The sequence below is a fragment of the Mobula birostris genome, chromosome 8 (genome assembly GCF_030028105.1).
Source record: "Mobula birostris isolate sMobBir1 chromosome 8, sMobBir1.hap1, whole genome shotgun sequence".
In the NCBI taxonomy this organism is placed as follows: Eukaryota; Metazoa; Chordata; class Chondrichthyes; order Myliobatiformes; family Myliobatidae; genus Mobula; species Mobula birostris.
Genome location: NC_092377.1, coordinates 138563912 through 138586620, shown reverse-complemented (window position 1 = coordinate 138586620; position 22709 = coordinate 138563912). Strand labels below are relative to the sequence as shown.

The 22709-nt window shown below is 40.6% G+C and overlaps 1 protein-coding gene across 9 annotated transcripts in view; it reads right to left on the bottom strand.

Moving 5' to 3' along the window:
• Positions 1–5922: 5922 nt before the first annotated feature.
• The window catches only part of letm2 (leucine zipper-EF-hand containing transmembrane protein 2), a 58465-nt gene continuing 41678 nt past the window's right edge, over positions 5923–22709 (bottom strand). For 8 of the 9 annotated variants that reach the window (XM_072266436.1, XM_072266438.1, XM_072266437.1 and 5 more), the window contains 5 exons: positions 16886–17089; positions 13948–14067; positions 10223–10339; positions 8788–8895; positions 5923–6818 (listed from right to left, as the gene is read on the bottom strand). In XM_072266436.1, the coding sequence (XP_072122537.1) occupies positions 6765–6818; positions 8788–8895; positions 10223–10339; positions 13948–14067; positions 16886–17089 (603 nt within the window). In that variant the 3' untranslated portion in view covers positions 5923–6764. The remainder of the gene's footprint in view (positions 6819–8787; positions 8896–10222; positions 10340–13947; positions 14068–16885; positions 17090–22709) is intronic. The other variant, XM_072266441.1, reaches the window with a different exon arrangement.

The window sequence follows — 22709 nt, the reverse complement described above, 5'->3', positions numbered from 1 at the left end:
ACTAACAAATGATGATTAAACAATCAGTTAGGAGTTAAATGAATAATTAATTATTGATATCTTATAGGTTCCCAGAGAAAAAGCTTTATCATTATAGTAAATATTTAACATTTGTGTAATCCTCAGGTTTCCCTATCTGTATAGCCTCCTTCAGTATTAGGATCAGTTCTCCGAGCATCCCAGATTCCAGTCTCCACGGAATCCAAGATTTCCTTTGGTCCCCCTTAGGTAACTGTGTGGTCCGTTATCACAGATAGATAGATACTATATTGATCCCAAAGGAAATTACAATGTCACAGAAGCATTAAAAATGCATAGATATACAAGAGAACAAAGAAAGAATAAAAAACAAGTCACCTCAAACTATCTAACAAGAGGGTGTCATTTGCGGTAATGCACCATTAAGCTGGATACCAACCGCCGTAAAACAAGATACGGGTGTCATTGGTGTCTACCTGCTGCTGAGGTGTTTGAATCAGGGCTGCGCCTTGGCTGGGACAGACGCTGCAGTCCCTCTCAACACCTTCTGCTGGCTGTGATGGAAGTGCAAAGCAACCATCTTTGCCTGCTCAGCTTTGCCCAGGCCTGTGATCTGGTGCAGTCAGTTAGCAGCCAGAGAGCAACCCTGCCACCACACACCAGACCTCCCAAAGCATGGGACAGCTTTTCACACCAGGTCCCCAGCACAACCTCAGGGGTTTGGAGTGAAGAACCAGGAGCCTTATTAATGAATCAGTGCTCTGTAGTGGGTATATTATGCATGTGGGAGGAGTAAATTGGTTTAGTATTGTCACATGCATCATCTGCATGCCACCCACACAGATTTTTTCATTACAACAGTGCACTGAGTTAGTACAAGAGTGTTCCATAAAGTGTTACAGTTATAGAGAAAGTGCAGTACAGGTAAACAATAAAGTGCAAAATCATAATGAGGTAGATTTCGAGGTCAAGTCCATCTTATTGTACTTTTCAGAACCATTCAGAAGTCTTATAACGATGGGCTAGAAGCTGTCCTTGAGACAATTAGTTTCATTTCATTATTCAAAATATGTTAATTCATTGGGCACCATTGGTTACCTATGGTTTAGGACAGGACTCAGCCCAGGAATATGATGGAAGAGTGAATGAATATCAACAGATGTGATTCATGCATTAAACAACCCTAGTATATACAGGCAACACACATCAAAGTTGCTGGTGAACGCAGCAGGCCAGGCAGCATCTCTAGGAAGAGGTACAGTCGACATTTCAGGCCAAGACCCTTCGTCAGGACTGTATATATTATATACAGTACTGTATACATGAGATTATTACAGATAATGTGTTTGAGAGATTTTTTCTGTGCTTTGCATCTGAACTTGGAAATAATTTACATAGGTTAAATTTGGGATTGGGTTGCTTCTGAGATTGGGCGGAAGATTTTATTGATAGTTTTGTTTTAAAGATTATGATGTGGCACATTGAACAAGCCTTCCAGAGAAGCAGCTGTATATCAGTTGTCCACCTGTTGGCAGTATGGAGCACAGAGGACTGGAGCAATGGTAATTTACAGTACTGCAACCCGGTCACTATCATTGCAGACAGTTAAATCTGTTCTGAATTAGAATCAACAGTATTTTGATTACCAAATGAGTTATTTACTACAAATACACGGTGCATATATACTGACAATGTTGTTAAAAGTGACACAGGAGTGTAGATGTTCAGGATGTCCCACAACTCTCCAGCATGGTTGGGTGGATGAGAGAAAGTAAGGGAGTGCTATAAAAGCTAAAAAAAACAAAATGCACCTGCTGTAAATCTCAGTGTTGCAAAAACTCAGGAATCAGGCAATGTCTATAGAGAGAAAAGGCCATCAGCATGAGAAAACAAGCTCGAGGAAAGAGGCACAGTCCTGCTGAAGGGTCTCCGCTCAAAACGTCGACTGTTTACTCTTTTGCATAGATGCTGCCTGACCTGCTGAGCTTCTCCAGAACTTTGTGTGTGTTGCTATTTTTCCCAGTTCATCAGCCTCAAACATGAACGCAGAAACAGCCATTTCCAGTATATTCGGTGCTGTTCAGCTTTCAAAACAAGGAATTAATCCCTCTCATTGAAGAACTTCTACAGTCAAATAAAACAGTGGTGAGAGTGGGAATTAGCAAATATGAACTCAACACAGGACAGAGTTTATTAGACAGGCAGCAGACTAGAGGCACAGACATTAAGTTTAACACTGTCTAGACACATCAGAAAGTGATGAATATGGCCAATATTGAAACATTTACCAAAGAAACGAAATTGCAAAGATGGGCAGGGCTCTATTTTGAAAAGGATTGTGTCAGGGTTTTCCCAAGTCTAGTAGAGCAGGGATTTATTCAGTTCCCTGAGTGGCCAGATTCACAAGGAGTAAAACAGAAATGTTGAATTTTATAAATAAATAATAAACCTCTTTCAAATAAATTCATCCATAGAGAGCATGCAGCTGTTCAAGAAAATGACTCACCACCACCTTCTCATGGGCAATTACGGATGAGCAATAAGTGCTGATCTTGCCAGCGCCACACACATCAGGAAATGAATACATGCATTTCTTTTATAAAAAAGTTCTGTGATTTTATAATTAGAAAGGAATTTAAACATATTGTGACCAGATTTTTAAAATTATGGCTGTGAAACCCAATGTGGTTTGCTTTAATAGCGGAGGTAAATAAATAAATGTGAACATATAACAGGCTATTGAACATATTAATACCTGTAATTATGACATTTTGTGTCAAGTACTGGCAAAGGAATAAATATATCCAGATATAAATATATGATGCAAGGAATAAAACAAGAAAGACCTACACTTTCATAACAGCCGTTATCCCCCCTTTAGAACATACAAATGTCATTTACAGGCAATAGGCACCTTTAAAGTGCAAGGACCGAACTAGCGGCTATAAGTCTCATCTCTAAATCAAATTCATAACCCATCAGATGATTATATTTGATCATGCAGTGTTTAATCACATGACAGTTTTCCGCTCTATGCCAACGTTGTTGGAGAAGTAAAGTACCCAGCAAAAGAGTATCTTGGCTCCTCACCCCACACTCCTGGTGGGAGGTGTCAAAGTAATGAGGACCTGAAGAAAGAAATGTTGCTCTAATCTTTTTCTTTAATTACACCCCAATGGCTTGGTTCCTCTTTCTCCTTCCCACCTTCTCCCACCCCACCCACCCAGCCTCATCCTGGATTCCTTCTCCAGCACATCACCTACGATATCTACACTCAATACAGGCCTGTTTTGCACCTAGCATTTTAATCACTCCATCACTGCTAGCCCTGCCTTCTGATGCTAAAACCTAAAGTTCTTCAACCTTTGCCAATCTGCCTCTTTCTCCTCCTTTGAGAATCATCTTAAACCCTCAGGCAAGTTTTGGAAAAGTTGTCCCAGTATCTTTTGTTTTGTTGTGTGGAGGTATGGGAGAATCAGTGAATACCACCATCATAGCACAACCTCTTCCAACTGATAGGTTAGTATCTTTAGCTGGAAAGTATCCATCTGCTTCATATTCCCAGGAATTTTAGCCTAAGGATTTGGCAATTGTGAGGCCATACACAAAGGTATAACTCCAAAAGACAAAGTCCTTTGTTTTAGGCTGCTGTTGTAATCAATGCACACAGCTGTCCTCATGTGGACAATAAGTATATAGCAGGTTTCTTCCACAGAGCTGCTAAGCCAAATAAGCCCTTTTTTTCTCTGAAATAAATTCCAACTTAATATCCAAAGCAAATTAAACAGGGACTTCCACAACCATCATACCAATCAACACACAGGAACTCGGCAGGCCAGGCACCATCTACGGAAAAGAGCAAATATTCTGCTGAGTTCCTCCAGCATCTTGTGTGTTGCTTTGGATTTCCAGATTCTGCACATTTTCTCGAGTTCATCAAACAAATCATGCTTCTTCAGCAACAGCTGGGCACATTTCCTGGTGATTGTGCTGAAGTAAAATGTCACATCATTTGAATTCGGAATGAAGGCTCATTGTCAAGTGAGTCCATAGTGCTTTCAGATCACCCGTCCAATTTTCTTCTTCTTGTCTGAGTATCCACACGGAATACAGCACAGGATGTATCCAATATATCTTGTAAGAGTAACAGGCTTGAAAGGTGACTTTAGAACTATGAATCCCAAACACTCCTGAGATGGCTACTAAACAGCTTCCTCCCACAGGCAGTCAGACTGCTAAATAGCTGCTCCACCTGACTCTGCTTGGACACCTTTAACTTGCACTGGACACTTATAACTGATTTTAACTGACATGTGGCTGTTGTGTTTTACTATTTATTGTTATGTTTATTATTTAGTGTTGCGTTTGTTATGTTATGATTGCACTGTCCCTGAGGAACGCTGTCTCATTCTGCCCTGCAGAGCTGATGTATGGTTAGAATGACAATAAAGCTTTTTGAATCTTTGAATCTTGAGATGTATTTGATTCCTGATTCCAGGGGGTTCTCTATGAAGGTTTGGGAGGAACAAGAAAAGTTTTCTCTGCTGGCCCACAAGCATTGCCATAATATCATTTACCATCTCCCTAAAGTTTTTCCTCACTTAATCTTCAACTGCTAAACGTGGAAAATTGATAAATCTATCGACCCAAAATAGATGGGTAACTCCCTCTCCTTGGGAATATTTATAAAAGGGACTAGGTTTGAGTTTTGTTTCAGGAAGTTTTAAAATCTCATATGATTTTGACCTAAGATTCATTTTAAGATTCAATCCTCAAGTTCCAAAAATGATGTTCTTCATACTTTCCATGATAGTGCACCTTCTTCGCTGTCTAACTACGTCATCTCAAGTAGGAAGTGAACCCCCCTTCTCAAAGGGTACGAGTACAATTATCAGTGACAATGCAAAGAAGTGGACAGAATCAACTTTCTTCCAACTTCTGTGGGCAAAGAAATAATTGTGAATAACTGTAAAGTGTTTTCCAGTGCTGAAGAGCTGCAATAGGAGCAGTGCAGTTCAATCACAACGTTCAGTATTTGTCAACACCCAACCAAACTTTAACAAGCTATAGAGGGTCCATTTCCAAATTACAATTCAGAAATCAATGATGCAATGCTAGTACTAACTGCAACATGGATTAAATAAAGGTTCCTAAAATTAGAGGGAGCAGTCAGAATTCATTTAGCAGGTAAATATGGATCAAAAGTTATTTTCAATACAACCGTTGAATGGATGGCACAGTAGTGTGGCAGTTAGTGCGATACTATTACAGCTTGGGGTGTTCTGGAGTTCGGGGTTCAAATCCGGTGCCATTCTGCCAGTAGACTCTGTATGTCCTCCCCATGGGTTTCCCCAGGTGTTCCAGTCTCCTGCGACAGTCCAAAGCTGTACCAGGTAGGTTAACTGTTCCTTGATTAGGCTTTGATTAATCGGGGCTGTGGGACCTGCTGGGTTAGTGTGGCTTGAAGGACCAAAAGGGCCCATTCCACACAGTATCACTAAATAAAATATATGTTTGCATTTCCAGTTCTAGATCATTACCAACTAGGAAAACAGCAGGACTGGAATAGAATTCTTACTCACACCCAAGGCCAAGTGGCAGATGTTCCATATTTATTCATTGGTACAAGCACACTCATCTTGTGCATGTGAACTGGTATCAACTGTGGGTTTTGTTCAGGGAACCAGAATGTTATAGCTGATTAGGTGTGACTCCATAAATCAATTACTCTCCATTTAACAGTTGTGGAGTATAGTGTCACTATGTTTTGTTAATAATGTGTTTGCATTTCCATACAATTGTTCATTTTACCCCATTACACTACCTTGCAATAGACCAGTGTTTTGGCTCATCGCCACTTTGAACAAATAATCACCCAAGGCAACAGACAGATTCACAAAATAAGGTAAGTATTTAGTTATGAATTAATAAAACAGTACACCTCCATATCAGAAAGGATGAGCTTATGTTATTTTTTCAGTATTTCTACAAGCCTAAGAATACAGCATAACCAAAAGTCATGTTTAGCACCAGACACAAATAATTTAAGATGATGCATTCTGCAATAAATTGTCTTTCCTAGGTATAAATGGTACCTGAGGATTTGGCAATCTTGGCAAAAGGAACATTTTTGTCAAGTGTGACCAGCTTAGTTCCTTTTTCACTCTACTAGCATAACATCCATCCCTGTTAAAAGACATGCTAAGAGCCACATTTTATCTGCAAACACAACAGCTACAATTAGGAGAAGGTTTGTGTGAATTTGTCCCATTCCCAGTGGTGGCAGCAGCAAGTATATATAAATATGTCAGTTTGTGTGTCATAAAATGATAACATTTTTAAAAAATCACACTGCAAATTGTGACATGGATTGTAACCCCCCACTAATGTGTTCTTGTTCGAAATTCATGAGATGTTCTAGAGATAATGTTTTTACATGGCAATGTGAACTTTCTATGCATTGTGTAGGTAAGCAGAGTGGGATTATATTACCTGTCCTAGTTCCAGTGCCATTGCCTTATGAGACAAATCATTAGTTTACAGATACATTATTATTCATGATTACTTTGCCTTTTTTCATATTGAACGGGGCTGGATTCTGTTCAGCTGCAGCTTTCATACAAAGGTTTTGTGAGTGATATCCCATTTTAAACAGGAGAGCTAGCCGTGGAGATATTTCCATCCCTCTTTCATGTTTATTAGTGTTATTGCCCAACTAGAAATGAAGTCCCTTTAACAGTTTCCCCATGGTGCGAAATTCTTGCATCGCCAAGTAACTACATTCATCATGATCCATTCACAGTGGCCTTGGTTTTCTGGGATTTTTTAATCTCTTGATCCTGCAAACAAGAAAAGAAACTTAGAGTCATGAAACTGCACAGCAGTAAATTTACAAAAGGTTTATGCTGAAGAATTTCCAAGCTCTTCACAACTGATCAAGTCTCCAAATAGACAACAGTGTCAAGGGTAAAAGAGAGCATTGTGTTTTAATTTGAACTCCAGGTTCAAAGTTCAAAGTAAATTTATTATCAAAGTACTGTACATATATGTCACCATATACTTCGCTGAGATTTATTTGCTTGCAGGCACTCACAGTAAATACAAAGAAACAAAATAGATCAATGAAAAACTGCACTACAAAGACTGACAAATAACCAATTTGCAAAAGATGACAAATTGTGCAAATACAAATAATAGCAATTAATCAATAAATAATTCGTATTGAGAACATGAGTTGTAGAGTCCTTGAAAGTGAGTCCATAAATTGTGGCATCAGTTGTGTTGGGATAAATAAAGTAATCCACTCTGGTTCAGGAGCCCAATCACAAACAAGAGAAAATCTGAAAATGCTGGAAATCCAAGCAACACACACATAAAAAGCTGGAGGAACTCAGCAGGCCAGGCAGCTTCTATGGATAAGAGTATCGTCGACGTTTCCGGCTGAGATCCTTCACCAAGACTGGAAAAAAAAGATGAGGAGTGTTTCCTCATCTTATTTTCCAGTCCCAATGAAGGGTCTCGGCCCAAAACATCAACTGTACTCTTTTCCATAGATGCTGCCTGGCCTGCTGAGTTCCTCCAGCATTTTGTATGTGTCTCCTGGTTCAGGAGCCTGCTGGTTGAAGGATAATAAACTGCTCTTGAACCTGGTGGTGTGGGACCAAAGGCTCCTGTACCTCCTTCCTGTTAGCAGCAGCAAGAAGAGAGTATGGACTGGATGGTGGAGAGACTTAATAATGGATGCTGCTTTCCTGCTTCAGTGTCCCTTGCAGATGTGCTCAATGATGTGGAGAACATTACCTGTGATGGACTGGACTATATCCATTGCTTTTTGTAGGCTTTTCCATTGAAGAGCATTGGTGTTTCCATGCCAGGCTGTGAAACAACCAGTCAGTATACTCTCCACGGTGCATCTATAGAAGTTTGTCAAATTTTTAGATGACATGCCAAATGTTTGCGAACTTCTAAGTAAAGATGCTGTCGTACTTTCTTTGTAACAGCACTTACATGCTGGATCCAGGACAGATCTGAAATAATGCTGAGGAACTTAAAGTTGACGATCTTCTCCAACTCTGATCCCCTGATGAGGACTGAATCATAGACCTCCGGTTTCTCATCCTGTTGGCAATAGTCAATTATTTGGTTTTGCTGACGTTGAGTGAGAGGTTGTTGTTGTAATACCAGTCAGATTTTCAGTCTTCACCCTGTTTGCTGATTTGTCACCACCTTTGATTCAGCCAATAGTGGTATAGTCAGAAAACCTAAATATGGCATTGCAGCTGTACTTAGCCTCGCAGCCATAAGTATAAAGCAAGAAGAGCATGGGTTAAACACACAGCCTTATGGTGCACCTGTGCTGTGGTGATTGTGAAGGAGATGCCATTGCCAAACTGAACTGATCAGAGTCTGCAAGTGAGGAAATCGAGAATGCAAAGCAGTATCAAGGCCTAGCTTATTGATTAGTTTTGAGGGGAACTTTGTGCCTATTAAAATATTGTTTATATGCACAACTAACTTTAACACAATGACCCAAACTGGAGAAATTGCTGTGTCTTAATTTTACTTGTTTTTCAAAGATGATAAAGCTAGGAGAAGGGAAAGGGACTGACTTCTGATCTTTCCTTACCTCCTCAAGGCCAAACCTCCATTTCAGTTCTCCATGTACTTGTAGTATATGCTGCTGTCCCTTTGAGTAAACTTTAATATGTTGATTTTTATTTAACAATGATTATGTTACCTTTATCACAAAACACATTTTAGCAGAAATGGACATTACTTAAAGCACAATGTTTGCGGATACATTCATACCTTGATGTCTTTCATGGCCGGGTCAGATCTGTCAGAGCTTGGTAAAGTTTGTCCTTCAGTAATCTCTTTCGTTGGTGGCTCTTTTTTCAGTGAACTAGTAATTCCCAGCTGGAAGATAAAAATCACAGTAAGTACAAATAGTACAGGTCAAGATAACTTTTGTAATTAAATGCTCAGTTATAATGCTCTGCAGAAAATGGAGACAAATGCTTCCTTATATTACTCTTCCCATTTGCTTTTTTCTTTAAAAAGATAAATTTATACTTTCTTTTATAAATTGCTATAGCAGTAAATTGCCCAAAGATCACTCTGTCAACAACACAACACAAAATGCTGCAGGAACTCAGCAGGCCAGGCAGTATTTATGGAAGAGAGTACAGCTGAAGTTTCGGGCTGAGACTCTTCTGCAGGGCTGGAGAAAAAAGGATGAGGTGTCAGAGTACGAAGGCGAGGGGAGGGGAGGAAGAAACACAAGGTGATAGGTGAAGCTGGTGGGGGGAGAGAAGGGTGAAGTAAAGAGCTGGGAAGTTGATTGGTGAAAGAGATACAGGGCTGGAGAAGGGTGAATCTGATAGGAGAGGACAGAAGGCCATAGAAGAAAGAAGAAGCAGGAGAACCAGAGAAAGGTGATGGGCAGATAAGGCGATAAGGTGAGAGAGGGAAATGGGAATAGGGAATGTTGAAGGGGGTGACATTACCAGAAGTTCAAGAAATCAATGTTCATGCTATTAGATCGGAGGCTACCCAGGCAGTATACAAGGTGTTGCTCCTCCACCCTGAGTATGGTCTCATCCCAACAGCAGAGGAAGCCATGGACTGACGTGCTGGAATGGGAATGGGAAGTGGAATTAAAATGGGTGGCCACTGGGAAATCCCATTTATTTCTGGCAGCCGGAGTATAAGTGCTCGGCAAAGTGGTCTCCCAATCTATGCCAGGTCTCACCAATGTACAGGAGGCTACACTGGGAGCACCAGATACAATAGATGACTTCAACAGACTCACCTAAGTGTCACCTCACCTGGAAGGACTGTTTGGAGTCCTGAATAGTAGTGAAAGAGGAGGTATAGGGGCAGGAGTAGCACTTGTTCCACTTGCAAAGGTAAGTGTCAGGAGGGAGATCAGTGGGGAGGGACAAATAGACTTGGGAGCAATCTCTGTGGAAAGCAGAAAGTGGGGGGTGGGAAAGGTGTGCTTGGTGGTGGGATCCCATTGGAGCTTAGATTCAACAAATTTAGATTCAGGTTCAAACAAGTGTGTTAGGTCAAAATGGCTTATTTTCCAGTCTTTACTATAACCATGTAATAATGGCATAGTTTTGACACAAGTTGTGTTTTCATCTCAATCATATCTTTATTATCACTGGTCTCATAAGCAATACCAAATTACAGTACATATTGATATTTTGGAAATGAAAGTACATTCAAAGAAATTCACCTGGATTATTGGCACTTGGTGCACATTAAATTTTGGCTTGCTATCAGTCAGATACATAGCACGAGACAACAACAGCAGTGACGGAGGCACGTTCTCCTTCAGATGCAACTCAAGCCACTGGGGGAGAAACAAGGTACTTCATTTCCCTCTCTGAGAGAGATAAAACAATTTCATAATAGAGTGAAGGACTTTAGCTAAAACAAGACTTTTGAAAATTCTTCCCCTTTAATGAAATCTAATAAAAATTTTCTGGGATTGGTTATTTAAAGGGTTACTCAGCTACTGGTTATATTGTTTGCCTTAGTCTATCAGCGTAATAACAAGTTAACTCTGTAGTTGGTCTGCCCTGGTCCAAGCAAAGAGTGAAAATATTTGAGGTTATCTAAAATGAGGGCAAAGAGCAAATTCAGCTTTGCATTGTACTAATTAAGACTGAATTAAACTAAGAAGCTGCCCTTTCACAAAACATCCAGTATACTCTAAGCTTTGCCCTGTCAGAATGTTAAATTAAACAGTGGACGTCCTCAAAGAAACCGCCGGTTGCCAGGTCTGGAAGCTTAAATATATGCTCATGATAATTGTGTATGAACTCTCCAATCCTTTCTCAGATGAGCAGATCATCCTCATTTTGTTCAAAGTAATGTAATGTGATGCTGAACGATGGCCTGAATGTATTACAAAGCTGGTCTTCTGTCCTAGCTGTCAGTCTGCAGATGCATTAAGCAGATTGCTCCACTATCCTCTTTACTTACCCTGGACATCAATTCTCTACCCTGGGACGGATATGTTTATAACCACCACCAACCAGCTTAAAATAACTTTAAAAAAATAGACTATACACAATCTAGTGGCTCAAATAAATTGAAGACAGACAAGGAGGGTGTGTGCTGGATTTTAACCATAGGACAATTGCATTGAGAGGTCTAGAGATCTACAAACCCCATTTCTAGAAAAGTTGGGATATTTTCCAAAATGCAATAAAAACAAAAGTCTGTGATATGTTAATTCACTTGAACCTTTATTTAACTGACAAAAGTACAAAGAAAAGATTTTCAATAGTTTTACTGACCAACCTAATTGTATTTTGTAAATATACACAAATTTAGAATTTGATGGCTGCAACACACTCAAAAGTTGGGACAGAGTTCAAATAAGATTGAGAAGTGTACAGAATATTCAAGTAACACCAGTTTGGAAGACTCCACATTAAGCAGGCTAATTGGTAGCAGGTGAGGTATCATAACTGGGTATAAAAGTAGCGTCCATCAAAGGATCATTCTTTGCAAGCAAGGATGGGTCATGACTCACCCTTTTGAACCAAAATTCATGACAGAATTGTTAATCAGTTCAAAAGGATCATTTCTCAACGCAGGATTGCAGAGAATTTAGGTCTTTCAACATCTACAGTACATAATATTGTGAAAAGATTCAGCGAATTCAGAGACATCTCAGTGCGTAAAGGGCAAGGTCGGAAACCACTGTTGAATGCGCGTCATCTTCGAGCCCTCAGGCGGCACTGCCTAAGAAACCGTCATGCTACTGTGACAATTATAGCCACCTGGGCTCAGGAGTACTTCAGAAAACCATTGTCACTCAACACAGTCCATCGCTGCATCCAGAAATGCAACTTGAAACTGTATTACACAAGGAGGAAGCCATACATCAACTCTATGCAGAAACACTGGCGAGTTCTCTGGGCCCGAGCTCATCTCAGGTGGACCGAAAGACTGTGGAACCGTGTGCTGTGGGCAGATGAGTCCACATTTCAGCTAGTTTTCGAAAAAAACGGGCGTCGAGTTCTCCGTGCCAAAGATGAAAATGACCATCCAGATTGTTATCAGCGAAAGGTGCAAAAGCCAGCATCTGTGATGGTATGGGGGTGCATCAGTGCCCACGGCATGGGTGAGTTGCATGTATGTGAAGGTACCATTGACTCTGAGGCATATATTAGGATTTTAGAGAGACACATGTTGCCATCAAGGCGACGTCTCTTCCCAGGACGTCCATGCTTATTTCAGCAGGACAATGCCAGACCACATTCTGCACGGGCTACAACAGCATGGCTTTGTAGACACAGAGTGCGTGTGCTTGACTGGCCTGCTGCCAGTCCAGATCTATCTCCTATTGAAAATGTATGGCGCATCATGAAGAGGAGAATCAGACAACGAAGACCATGGACTGTTGAGCAGCTGAAGTCTTATATCAAGCAAGAATGGACAAAGTTTCCAATTGCAAATCTACTACAATTAGTATCCTCTGTTCCAAAACGATTAAAAAGTGTTATTAAAAGGAAAGGTGATGTAACACAATGGTAAACATGCCTCTGTCCCAACTTTTGTTGAGTGTGTTGCAGCCATCAAATTCTAAATTTGTGTATGTTTACAAAATACCAATTAAGTTGGTCAGTAAAACTATTGAAAATCTTTTCTTTGTACTTTTGTCAGTTAAATAAAGGTTCACGTGAATTAACATATCACAGGTTTTTGTTTTTATTGCATTTTGGAAAATATCCCAACTTTTCTGGAAATGGGGTTTGTAGAAAACTGAAGTTCTTGAAAGATCAGCTAAATAGAGTACCTAACAAGTAGTTTGGAGGCCCCTCAGATTTCAGACAGCTCAAGGAGAGATTTGTAAGATAGGAATAGTGAAGGTAATGAGGAACCTGGAGGCACTGGGGACAGAGAGGTTGGGCTAGAGCTATCAATACTGCCTTAAACCAGACTGAGGGTAATGCTTGTCACCAATATCATAAGGAGTACTGACATCAGATGAGACAGTCTGCTTACCTTCTCAGTAAGGGACTTCCCATCATGAAAGGACTGTTGACAAACCTTGGGTAGTTGGAGGGAGATAATCAGAAAGCAGCAACAGAAATTCCTTGCAAGTGTAAGAGCCTAACATGAGGGGTAGATTATTGGGGATGGGCCTGAAGTACACATTCTTAACATTGCTGGCCCAAAGGAACAAACTTCATGGAAAAACTATCCTTGGATGTTTTTAAATGCCAGGTTCTTAGAAGATTGGAAAAGCCAGCCGGATGGAAAATAAGAGGTTTGTGGAAATGAAGCCTCAGAGGCTTATTAGAATTTTCAAATAACAAACCTTCCATCCAGGATCAGACTGAACACCTGCTTCTCTCTTCACTTCTAATTAAATCCAAAGTCCTGGTTCAGATCATTTTTAAACAACTGACAGCATTCCAATCTATCAGAATTAAAGTTCAGACTCCTATGTTCACACCAACAACTAGTAAAACAGGAAAAATTCAACATTCAAAACATTCTAGGCTAATATCTGCTAAATTTTGGTGATGCTGATATTATTCACTAAAATTCTGTTAAGCACATAAATAGCAAAGCTCATGTAAGTTACTCCCCAGTCATAACCAAATTTCCATCATAGTTATTGTTAGGAATACTAACCGCACAATGTAAATGAAAAAGAACAGCAGCCAGAGCTGGTGTGGCACCCAGAAAACCAATGTGGAACTGGTCTAGTCACTTACTAGCCAGATTCCCTGTTTTTCACCATAAATCTGAAGGCCATTACAACTTTGCTAATAGCATATTAAGAGGAAGCATCTTAGTAAGAGACTTCAATTTTCAACATTAAATTGGCTTAATAAGTCACAAAAGGCATATTTTGTACTTGTTTCATTGGCAGATTGGTGATCCGATGACATAAATGCTGCAGTATTTGCTCAGTTACTTCTCCACGTTCATCACCTGAGTGAGCTGTTCCCTTAGCTGCTTTTCTGTCAATCCCAATGATCTCATACCCCTTGCTCTACATGCTGTCTGTAGTTCTGACACAGTCAAAACTTCACAACCTTCTTTGGCAATCATCTGCAAATCAAAGGACACAGTGGTAATTATTGGTAATGGAGCACAAATAACTCATTCACAGAATGCCAAATAGCACATAAATAGTACATGTATATACTGATCATCAAATATCTACGGTATCTATACTAATCTCATTTACCAGCATGGTTGGTAGTCTACACTGCTTTGGCAATTCAAACGTCTGTCCAAATGCTTGTTAAGTACTGTGAGTCCCTCTGCCACCATGACCCTTTCGGGCAGTGCATTCCAGATTGCAATCATCTTCCAGGTGAAATAAGACCCCTGCAAATTTCTTACTCCTCTCACCTTAAACCCATGCCCACTCTTGAAATTCAGTTCTTTAAGAATTGTATTATAAAAACTCATAAGTAATTACCATAAGACCATAAGACAAAGGAGAAGTAGGCTATTCAGCCCATCGCATTTGCTCCGCCATTTTATCATGAGCTGATCCATTTTATCCTATTTAGTCCCACTGCCCCGCCTTCTCACCATAACCTTTGATGCCCTGGCTACTCAGATACCTATCAATCTCTGCCTTAAATGCACCCAATGACTTGGCCTCCACTGCTGCCCATGGCAACAAATTCCATAGATTCACCACCCTCTGACTAAAAAAATTTTTTCACATTTCTGTTCTGAAAGGGCGCCCTTCAATCCTGAAGTCATGCCCTCTCGTACTGGACTCCCCCATCATGGGAAACAACTTTGCCACATCCACTTTGTCCATGCCTTTTAACATTCGAAATGTTTCTATGAGGTCTCCCCTCATTCTTCTAAACTCCAAGGAATACAGTCCAAGAGCGGACAAACGTTCCTCATATGTTAACCCTCTCATTCCCGGAATCATTCTAGTAAATCTTCTCTGTATCCTCTCCAACGTCAGCACATCCTTTCTTAAGTAAGGAGACCAAAACTGCCCACAGTACTCCAAGTGAGGTCTCACCAGCGCCTTATAGAGCCTCAACATCACATCCCTGCTCCTATACTCTATTCCTCTAGAAATGAATGCCAACATTGCATTCGCCTTCTTCACTACCGACTCAACCTGGAGGTTAACTTTAAGGGAATCCTGTACGAGGACTCCCAAGTCCCGTTGCATCTCAGAGCTTTGAATTCTTTCCCCATTTAAATAATAGTCTGCCCGTTTATTTTTTCTGCCAAAGTGCATAACCATACACTTTCCAACATTGTACTTCATTTGCCACTTCTCTGCCCATTCTTCCAAGCTATCCAAGTCTCTCTGCAGACTCTCCGTTTCCTCAGCACTACCGGCCCCTCCACCTATCTTCGTATCATCAGCAAACTTAGCCACAAAGCCATCTATTCCATAATCCAAATCGTTGATGTACAATGTAAAAAGAAGCGGCCCCAACACTGATCCCTGTGGAACACCATTGGTAACCGGCAGCCAACCAGAATAGGATCCCTTTATTCCCACTCTCTGTTTCCTGCCAATCAGCCAATGCTCTATCCACGTATGTAACTTTCCTGTAATTCCACGGGCTCTTATCTTGTTAAGCAGCCTCATGCGTGGCACCTTGTCAAAGGCCTTCTGAAAATCCAAATATACAACATCCACTGCATCTCCCTTGTCTAGCCTACTGGTAATTTCCTCAAAAAATTGTAATAGGTTTGTCAGGCAGGATTTTCCTTTAAGGAATCCATGCTGAGTTCTGCCTATCTTGTCATATGCCTCCAGGTACTCTGTAACCTCATCCTTGACAATCGACTCCAACAACTTCCCAACCACCGACGTCAAGCTAACAGGTCTATAATTTCCTTTTTGCTTTTTTGCCCCCTTCTTAAATAGCGGAGTGACATTTGCAATCTTCCAGTCCTCCGGAACCATGCCAGAATCTATCGACTTTTGAAAGATCATCGCTAATGCCTCCGCAATCTCCACAGCTACTTCCTTCAGAACACGAGGGTGCATTCCATCTGGTCCAGGAGATTTATCGACCTTTAGCCTATTCAGCTTCCTGAGTACTTTCTCTGTCGTAATTGTGACTGCGCACACTTCTCTTCCCTGCCACCCTTGAGTGTCCGGTATCCTGCTGTCTTCCTCAGTGAAGACTGATGCAAAATACTTGTTCAGTTCCTCTGCCATCTCCTCATCTCCCATTACAATTTCTCCAGTATCATTTTCTATCGGTCCTATATCTACTCTCACCTGTCTTTTACTCTTTATATACTGGAAAAAGTTTTTAGTATCCTCTTCGATATTATTTGCTAGTTTCCTTTCATAGTTAATCTTTTCTCTCTTAATGACCTTCTTGGTTTCCTTTGCCACTTTTTTAAAAAATCATTTACTTTACTTTCCTACAAGAGGTTTGTGAATACTCAAAGAGGAGAATTTTAAATAAAACCTTCACAGCCTGAAAATAAACCAGGCATATTAATCTATCACTGCATACACCATTTAGTTGTGGGTGAAAATTCTTTTGTTTAAGGCCCTAGAACCAGGGCACTTCTGAAGCGACGGTACAGCCTTTGTTGTTTGTGTTGCAGCAATGGAGTGCCATGAAGGGAAATCGGCAGGTCTAGTCAAGGGTCAGGGAAGCCACAGGGAAGAGAGACCAGACAGGGTGAGATTCAGCTGCTGGCAATGGCGGTTAATATCATCAACAGTCAGTGGCGTTGGCTGTTCAGGATGGCCAAGTATGAAGGCACTTCTTAGGAGATATCACCGAGTCAAATAGTATTTGACTATCATCAGGAACTATCATCAGTTCAGAAATTGCTGTTACAAAACAACCTGTGGTGATTTTGTCATGATGATTATTGCTTAAGAATAATGGAGACAATTTGTTCTTACTTCATCATCTGCTTTTATGGATCTTAACTCCATCTGCAGCTGGAAGCGAAGCAAGTTGTTTGTACCAATGGGCTGTAATTCCAAAAGCCTGCACAGTGCTACCAGTTGAGGACGGCTGAGATGCTCCAGGGTCAATTCATCTTCAAAGAGTTTGGAGAAACGCACTATGTCCTTTGTACTTGGATGTTCCCCTGAATGACGCACCTTCAGAGAAGCAGAAAACAACTGGGATTACAATTACAGCATCATACTTTTTTCTGTTCCCTTTTATAAAATGACATTAATTCAAAGTCTACGCGAAAAAAAATGCAGAATCAGTTTAAAACACAGTATAAGCAGTGTTTTCCCCAATCCCTCTAAATTGAAGTATTCTCAAATTCAAATATAACTATCTTCAAATCACAAGCTTATGCTGTATTTCTCATAACCCCCAAAGTGTAATTTTAAATTTAAGTACAAAGATCTTGTATTGCAGTTTTCTTTAATTCACGCGAATTTTCAATTTTTGCTCTTTTCCAAAACAAAATATCTTTTGATGTTATCTGAAATGTTTCAAAACTGGCTTGCGTGGGACGGTGAGGAGGAGATGGGGTTCAGTAGATGACAGAACTATTTTTAAAGTAAGAAGCACATTAATCTATACAAATACCTAACATTTTAAACTAAAATTTTTGATATATTATAAATGGTATGTTTCTATTAAAAAAAACCTGTTGCTGCTTGAGAGGGCAGTCATGGAGTTTGCCACCCTATGCTGTAAAATTCCACGTTTCACATCAAATCAAAGCCCCCACGTCTTAAAACCACTACCAAGATGCTCTAATAAAAATTACAATAAAGATGTCATGATCCCAGTTGTATACAATATATATTAATGACTTTGATGAGGGAATTAAATGGAGCATCTCCAAGTTTGCGGATGACACGAAGCTGGGCGGCAGTGTTGGCTGTGAGGAGGATGCTAAGAGGATGCAGGGTGACTTGGATAGGTTAGGTGAGTGGGAAAATTCATGGCAGATGCAATTTAATGTGGATAAATGTGAAGTTATCCACTTTGGTGGCAAAAACAGGAAAACAGATTATTATCTGAATGGTGGCCGATTAGGAAAAGGGGAGGTGCAACGAGACCTGGGTGTCATTATACACCAGTCATTGAAAGTGGGCATGCAGGTACAGCAGGCGGTGAAAAAGGCAAATGGTATGCTGGCATTTATAGCAAGATGATTCGAGTACAGGAGCAGGGAGGTACTACTGCAGTTGTACAAGGCCTTGGTGAGACCACATCTGGAGTATTGTGTGCAGTTTTGGTCCCCTAATCTGAGGAAAGACATCCTTGCCATAGAGGGAGTACAAAGAAGGTTCACCAGATTGATTCCTGGGATGGCAGGACTTTCATATGATGAAAGACTGGATGAACTAGGCTTATACTCGTTGGAATTTAGAAGATTGAGGGGGGATCTGATTGAAACGCATAAAATCCTAAAGGGATTGTACAGGCTAGATGCAGGAAGATTGTTCCCGATGTTGGGGAGGTCCAGAACGAGGGGTCACGGTTTGAGGATAAAGGGGAAGCCTTTTAGGACCGAGATTAGGAAAAACTTCTTCACACAGAGAGTGGTGAATCTGTGGAATTCTCTGCCACAGGAAACAGTTGAGGCCAGTTCATTGGCTATATTTAAGAGGGAGTTAGATATGGCCCTTGTGGCTAAAGGGATCAGGGGGCATGGAGGGAAGGCTGGTGCAGGGTTCTGAGTTGGATGATCAGCCATGATCATACTGAATGGCGGTGCAGGCTCGAAGGGCCAAATGGCCTACTCCTGCACCTATCTTCTATGTTTCTATGAAACAGATTGTATATTTTCTGAAACAGCAGCTGCAACAAGTAGCTTCACGATTACAGTCCTAGGGGGTGATGCTTTTATAATACAAGAATGAAACCAATAAAATTTAGAGCCCCACCAATACCTTTACAAGAAGCTTTGGTACACTTTCTTTAGTACAATAAATAATAATAACCTGACAAATGAAATTATTTTTGTGTGTGAAATGGCAAGTTTAAAAGCACAGAATTATATGGCAGACAGTTATATACAGTTATTACATACAGTTATTTAAGTGCACCTGTTTGTAAGGCAGTACATCCTTTTAAGAACAAAATGTCTAATATGTTTAAGGTCTAATGTCTAATACTTTCCAAAAATACTTAATGGAATTGGTTTGTTAAAATGTTCCTTAATAAATATTGATGACATGATTTATCTGTTTAGAGATCCTGATGTCTCACCACTGCATCAGTTACGTATAATTTCCTATCCTATTCTGTCCTTAAGATTTTTTTCCTGTGTGCTGTTACTTTTGTGTTAAGAATTTCCTGATATTCATCTCAAAACTGATCTTCTGTAGCTTGAAAGTTATGTTGCCGTTTCTTTAATGAATATAAATTGATGTTCTGGATTAACTGTTTCTATACACCCTGAAGCACTTTGTCACTCTGTTTTCTTTCTTGGCTGAAGAACCTTAGACTTCAGGACTTTATACACATCCTGAAATCCATACTCTTAAGATACAAGATTCAGATTATTTAAAACCATGCTGAAATGTGACACATGCAGTAACAATCAACACAGCCAAGGATGTGTTGGGGGCAGCCTGTAAGTGTCACCACACATTCCGGCTTCAATATAGCATGCTCTAAATGCTCAGCAGACCAAAACTGAACATAATAAGTGACAAAACAACAGCAAACCAAGCCCCGCTCCTCCTTCCCACCTACCCATCCATATGCGCAGTATTCCAAACCTATGATAGGCCACCTTTGGCCTCCCGTGTCCAGTGGACTCAGACTCACAGACATTGGGCCTTTGACTTCACCAGTGGACTTGCAGTGATTTGGGGCTTCGGACATCGGGCCTCGATTCCTGGACAACCAAGCAACTTTCAGTATTGACCCAAAGACTCGCCAATCACCAAACAGTAGGCCTTAAACTCCAGCCTCGTCAATGATGGGAGGCCAAATACTAGGCCTCAAACTCCAATCTCACCAATCCGCATACTTGGGGGAATCACCAGCCATTGTTCCTCCCGCCTGCACAGAATTCCAATTCCAGAACATGTGGATGGCTTGCTAGCCCTCATCCTACAATGGATGTCCTACACCCACATCCTAAAGATTTGTCTGTCAGCAAGTTTACGTTCCATTTCCAATGCTCGTATGTCAGAGTTCATAGTTGGAAAAAGGGCCTTTGGCCCATACTTGTCCATGCTGACTAAAATATATATTCAAGTTAATCCCATTTACTAGCACTTTTAAACTCATCATATACCTGTCCATATACTTCTTAAATGTATCTGCCTTAACCACATCCTAACAGACATCCCACCCTGCAAAAACTTATTTCAGGGAGGTAGCACTCCCGCCTCCCGCCACCCCATATCCTCCCCCCACCCCCGTCGACCTCCAAGGGTGTATGTAATACTTTGTTTAGTGATTTTGTGTAATCTGTAAACCAAGTTGGGTATATGCAGCAAATGTGACATTAAAATATGTACTTATATTATATTATCATGTTATTCTATTACAACTTTAAGCAAGTCTACAGGGAGTTTGGCCTCATCAGACACAATTGGCAATCGCCTCTGATCTGGGCCGACATTTATGAGCCGGGCGGCACCTAATTAATTAGCTTGTTTATTTCGGCTTTTTTCTTAAAGATGTGCTGAGTTCATTCTGGCTACCGCTGTATTCTTCGCGGCTCAGAGGTTGGGGACCACTGAATTATAAGTCACTTATAAGTCAATAGCATCATAACATTTTAAGTAACGTTTGGATATTAAACACACAGTGCATATTTTCCTTGTATGAATATATAAATTCATTACAACACACCAATATCACTGAATCATTGGGAGCTCTGGGCTTGTTTTCCTGCAACAACGCAGTCCTATCGAGGGGTGATGGGAGAGAGCGATACTCGAAGGGGGTTCCTTGTGTCCAGTCTATTCCGCAATTTAGTTTTCATTGCATTCATTGCAGAAGACGCCACTTCGCAGAAATATGTTGGAAATGGAAGCAACGTTTTCAGTGCTTTCGTGGCTATCTCAGGATATTCAGTCTTGACTTTGATCCAGAATGCTGGCAAAGGTGTTATGTCAAACCATACTTTTCAGCCCACCATCATTTGCAGGCTCAAGGAGTTGATCTTTTTCCCATGCTGACATGGATGATTCACTGGGGACATTCACAAATGGGTCACGGACCCATGCCTTTGCACGCCTTGGGTCACTGATGACCTCACGTGCGTTAAAATTCAACAAGTGTGTTGACAGGGAATGAGGAAAGGTGCAGCTGACTCATATCACCAAATCATATCGTTTCCTCGTGGCCTGGTGGTTGGGAACCACTCTTAGCACAAAGAGAGACCAATCAGGATGCTCGCTCTCCTTCTCCCTCTCAAAAAATCTATTTCTGAGATATTGTATATAAATTCCGGGCGTCAGGGAGCCATTATCGATATGCGGGAGACTCCCGGAACTTCCGGGAGAGGTGGGATGTCTGTCCTAAGGCACTGGTTTCATACATCTGCCACCTGCTGTGAAAAAAAATTGTCCTTCAGGTTCTTATTAAACTTTTCATCTCTAATCTTAAAACTATGTCCTCTAGCTTTCAATTCCTCAGCTCTGGATAAAAGACCGCTCACCTTTTCAATACCCCTCAGTTTCCTACACTCCAAAGAGGAAAGGCTTAGCCTGTCGAACCTCTCCCTATACCTCAGTCATGAGCACTGACATGTCCTTATAAACCTTCCTTGCACTCTTTCCAGTTTAATCACATCTTTCCTAAAACAGGTGACCAAAACTGAACAATACTCCAAATGAGACCCCACCAATGTCTTGTACAATCACAATGTGCCTTTCTAACTTTTACATTCAATGCCCTTATTAGGCCAGCATGACAAAAGTCTTTTTCACTATCCTATCCACCTGTAACTACACTTTAAGGGAACTATGCACCTGTACTCCAAGATCCTTCTGTTCTATAACACCATCCAGTACCTTCCATTCAATGTCAAAGTTCTACCTTGATTTGTCCTTCTAAGTGTAACACCTTGCACTTATCTGAATCAAGTTCCATTTACCATTCCTTGGCCCAACTACCCAATCGACCAAGATCATGTTGTAATTCTTGCAACTCCTCCTCACTGTCTACGGCTCCAATTATTTTAGTGTCATTTGCAAACATACTAACTGTTCTTTGTATATTCTCATCTAAGTCATTAATATAAATGACAATTAACATTTACGTCTCCTATTTTGTGACACGGGGCTTGGGGCAGCAACCAGAACTCTATAACATTAGAGACCATCATTTGTCTTGACTTGCATTCCACTGTTCTGGTCATGCAATTAGCACATTTCACCAGCTGACTGCTGCTCTATAGTTGTTAGATATGTCAGAATGAAACTTAAGGATTGATCATTGCTTCAAAATGACACGAAACAAAGGATAACAGTGGAGCTACTTTCCAAGAGGATTTGCAGTGGTACTGTTCAACAGTTAACCTCAAGTCCATTACCTCTTACAATTTTTATGAATGACCCAGGAGCAGGGGGATTTTTAGCAATAGGGTGCAGCCAGATTTTTATAGTGAATTTATTAAAATGTCTTTTCTTTGGCCTTACCAGTATCATATTCATGAAGTATCATCTTTGGTAACATAAAATTTCAACCACTGTTGTTTTATTCACTAACTTATTTTGTCCAAAGTATTTGGAACTTTCTAAGTTACCTTTCTGATTCCACCATACCTCTAGCTTGGTATCATCT